Genomic DNA, 2,194 nt, shown 5'->3' with positions numbered 1-2,194 from the left:
ATGCCTTGTAGATTTTTATGTTTTAAAACACCCGAAACAAAATCTAATTTTGTTTTGATAAGGAAGGGTGTGAAAAGACTTGGGAGAGTCCGCTCTGGGTTGACTAGTGAGGCAGCTTCGAATAATCAGTGCCTCTTCTGGTCCCTAAGAGACTTAACGCGTGATTCTATGCTCATTGGCATAGTTTCAGAAACGTCTTAAGTTCTCAAAGAGTCAGCCTTGGGTTCACCAGTTAGGCAGCTTCGAGTAATCAGTGCCTGTTCTGGTATCTAAGAGACTTAACGCGTGATTCTATGCTCATTGGCATAGTTTCAGAAACGCCTTAAGTTCTCAAAAGTGGATTCAATACGAGACTCTATGCTCATTGGCATAGTTTCGCACGCGTACTGAAGACACACAATTTGTTACCAGTGTTGTTCTGACTCTTGTTGTCTTGTGTTGGTCGTGCGAAAGCCGATCAGACTTGACGGCCCAGTGAAAACAGGCCAAGGTTGTGCGAAAGCCGACCGACTGACAGACAGGCCCAGTGAAAACAGGCCCTTGGTCGTGCGAAAGCCGATCAGACTTGACGGCCCAGTGAAAACAGGCCAGGGTTGTGCGAAAGCCGACCGACTGACAGACAGGCCCAGTGAAAACAGGCCCTTGGTCGTGCGAAAGCCGATCGGACTTGACGGCCCAGTGAAAACAGGCCCTTGGTCGTGCGAAAGCCGATCGGACTTGACGGCCCAGTGAAAACAGGCCAAGGTTGTGCGAAAGCCGACCGACTGACAGACAGGCCCAGTGAAAACAGGCCTTGGGTTCTGTGAAAACGAATCCGCCTCGTTGTTTTGTTTCTTGTGCTATTTGTGGACCTAGGGTTCTTTGCTGGATTCTATACTCATTGGTATAGTTTCACACGCAGCTTGGAATTTCCATAGGCTCCGATTTTTGTAATTTATTTTCTTTTATTTATTGGAGTTGTATCGACATCACCATCGGATACACACGTCGAAGTCGTACGATTAAAACGCCAAGAAACATATTCCAAGTTGAAGACCCAACAAGAAGAGTTCTAATTCCTGTATTCCAGTTTGTTCATTGACATTTACATTCTTTTAGAGTTCATTAGTTCAATTCCTTTTATTTACTTCCGTCGATTAATAAAATTGTTATCGAATATTTTTTACGCGTTTGTGTGTTACTCAGTAAAATCATATAATTCGAAAAAGCCCAGTGCCACACAGGACTGGTCGAACTCACGATAAAAATATACACAAAAATTATTGTCGGACCATACAAAAATTCCCTGAGAAAGATAGAGGAGGAGATTGCTTCCTCTTATCGTTTTGATTTATTATTATTTAAAATTTCCGACAATTGGCGCCCAACGTGGGGCCTTGTCACCCTTTTAAAAATCCTCCTCCTCCTCATATCATTATTATTTATTATTTTAAAATCTCCGACAATTGGCGCCCAACGTGGGGCCTTGTCACCCTTTTAAAAATCCTCCTCCTCCTCATATCATTATTATTTATTATTTAAAATCTCCGACAATATATATATATATATTCTATAAATTCTACCGAATGTTTGGCGTTAATATGTTTGTAGTTCGTTTTTTCGATTTTTCTCACTAAAGTTTTTGGTGAACGTTTAGTTTATTAAAATTCAAAATAAACTTATTTTTCGAATTCATGCTGCAAATAAGGCCATATTTCGATTCCGAATGAATCATCGTCAGTGCTCCTTGTTGTATATTAATATTAACTTTGTCAAGATTAACTTTGACGTTGTAAAAATTAACTTTGGTGTTGTAAAATTGAACTTTGATGCTAATTAGATGTCAGGTTTCTTAATTGGCTGGTCATCTTCTTTGGTCTCCTTTTCTTCATCGATAGCATCATATTCTTCTTTGTCGTGTAGTTGCTGTTCTGGTATATTACTTTGGTGTTGCTGTCGAGGATTTCACGGCTAATTGTGATTGAGTGTGTTGAGTCCAAATGAGATTTGCTGTCGAGGGTTTCACGGCTAATTGTGATTGAGTGTGTTGAGTCCAAATGAGATTTTGACAGCAACTACACGCATCTTAAAATTGCAGAAGCAGTCCTAATCGACATCAATAAACCAAAAATAAATATACAACAAAAAATGACAACCTCACTTCCAACCCGGCGCTTAACCAACAACGAAAACAAAGAAGTAATAAAAACTAGCA

The 2,194-nt window shown here is 40.1% G+C and overlaps 1 protein-coding gene across 1 annotated transcript; it reads left to right on the top strand.

Annotated features, from left to right (window-relative positions):
* Positions 1-732, top strand: HELRODRAFT_172415 (hypothetical protein; the record flags this gene model as incomplete). The annotated part of the gene is made up of 2 exons (XM_009019070.1): positions 1-183; positions 412-732. The coding sequence occupies 2 exons, from the start codon at positions 1-3 to the stop codon at positions 730-732; spliced, it is 504 nt and encodes a 167-aa protein (XP_009017318.1).
* Positions 733-2,194: the final 1,462 nt, after the last annotated feature.

Source organism: Helobdella robusta (assembly GCF_000326865.2).
Source record: "Helobdella robusta unplaced genomic scaffold HELROscaffold_23, whole genome shotgun sequence".
NCBI classification, from domain to species: Eukaryota; Metazoa; Annelida; class Clitellata; order Rhynchobdellida; family Glossiphoniidae; genus Helobdella; species Helobdella robusta.
Note: the sequence above shows the minus strand (reverse complement) of the source record. Positions and strands in the feature narration are given on the sequence as shown.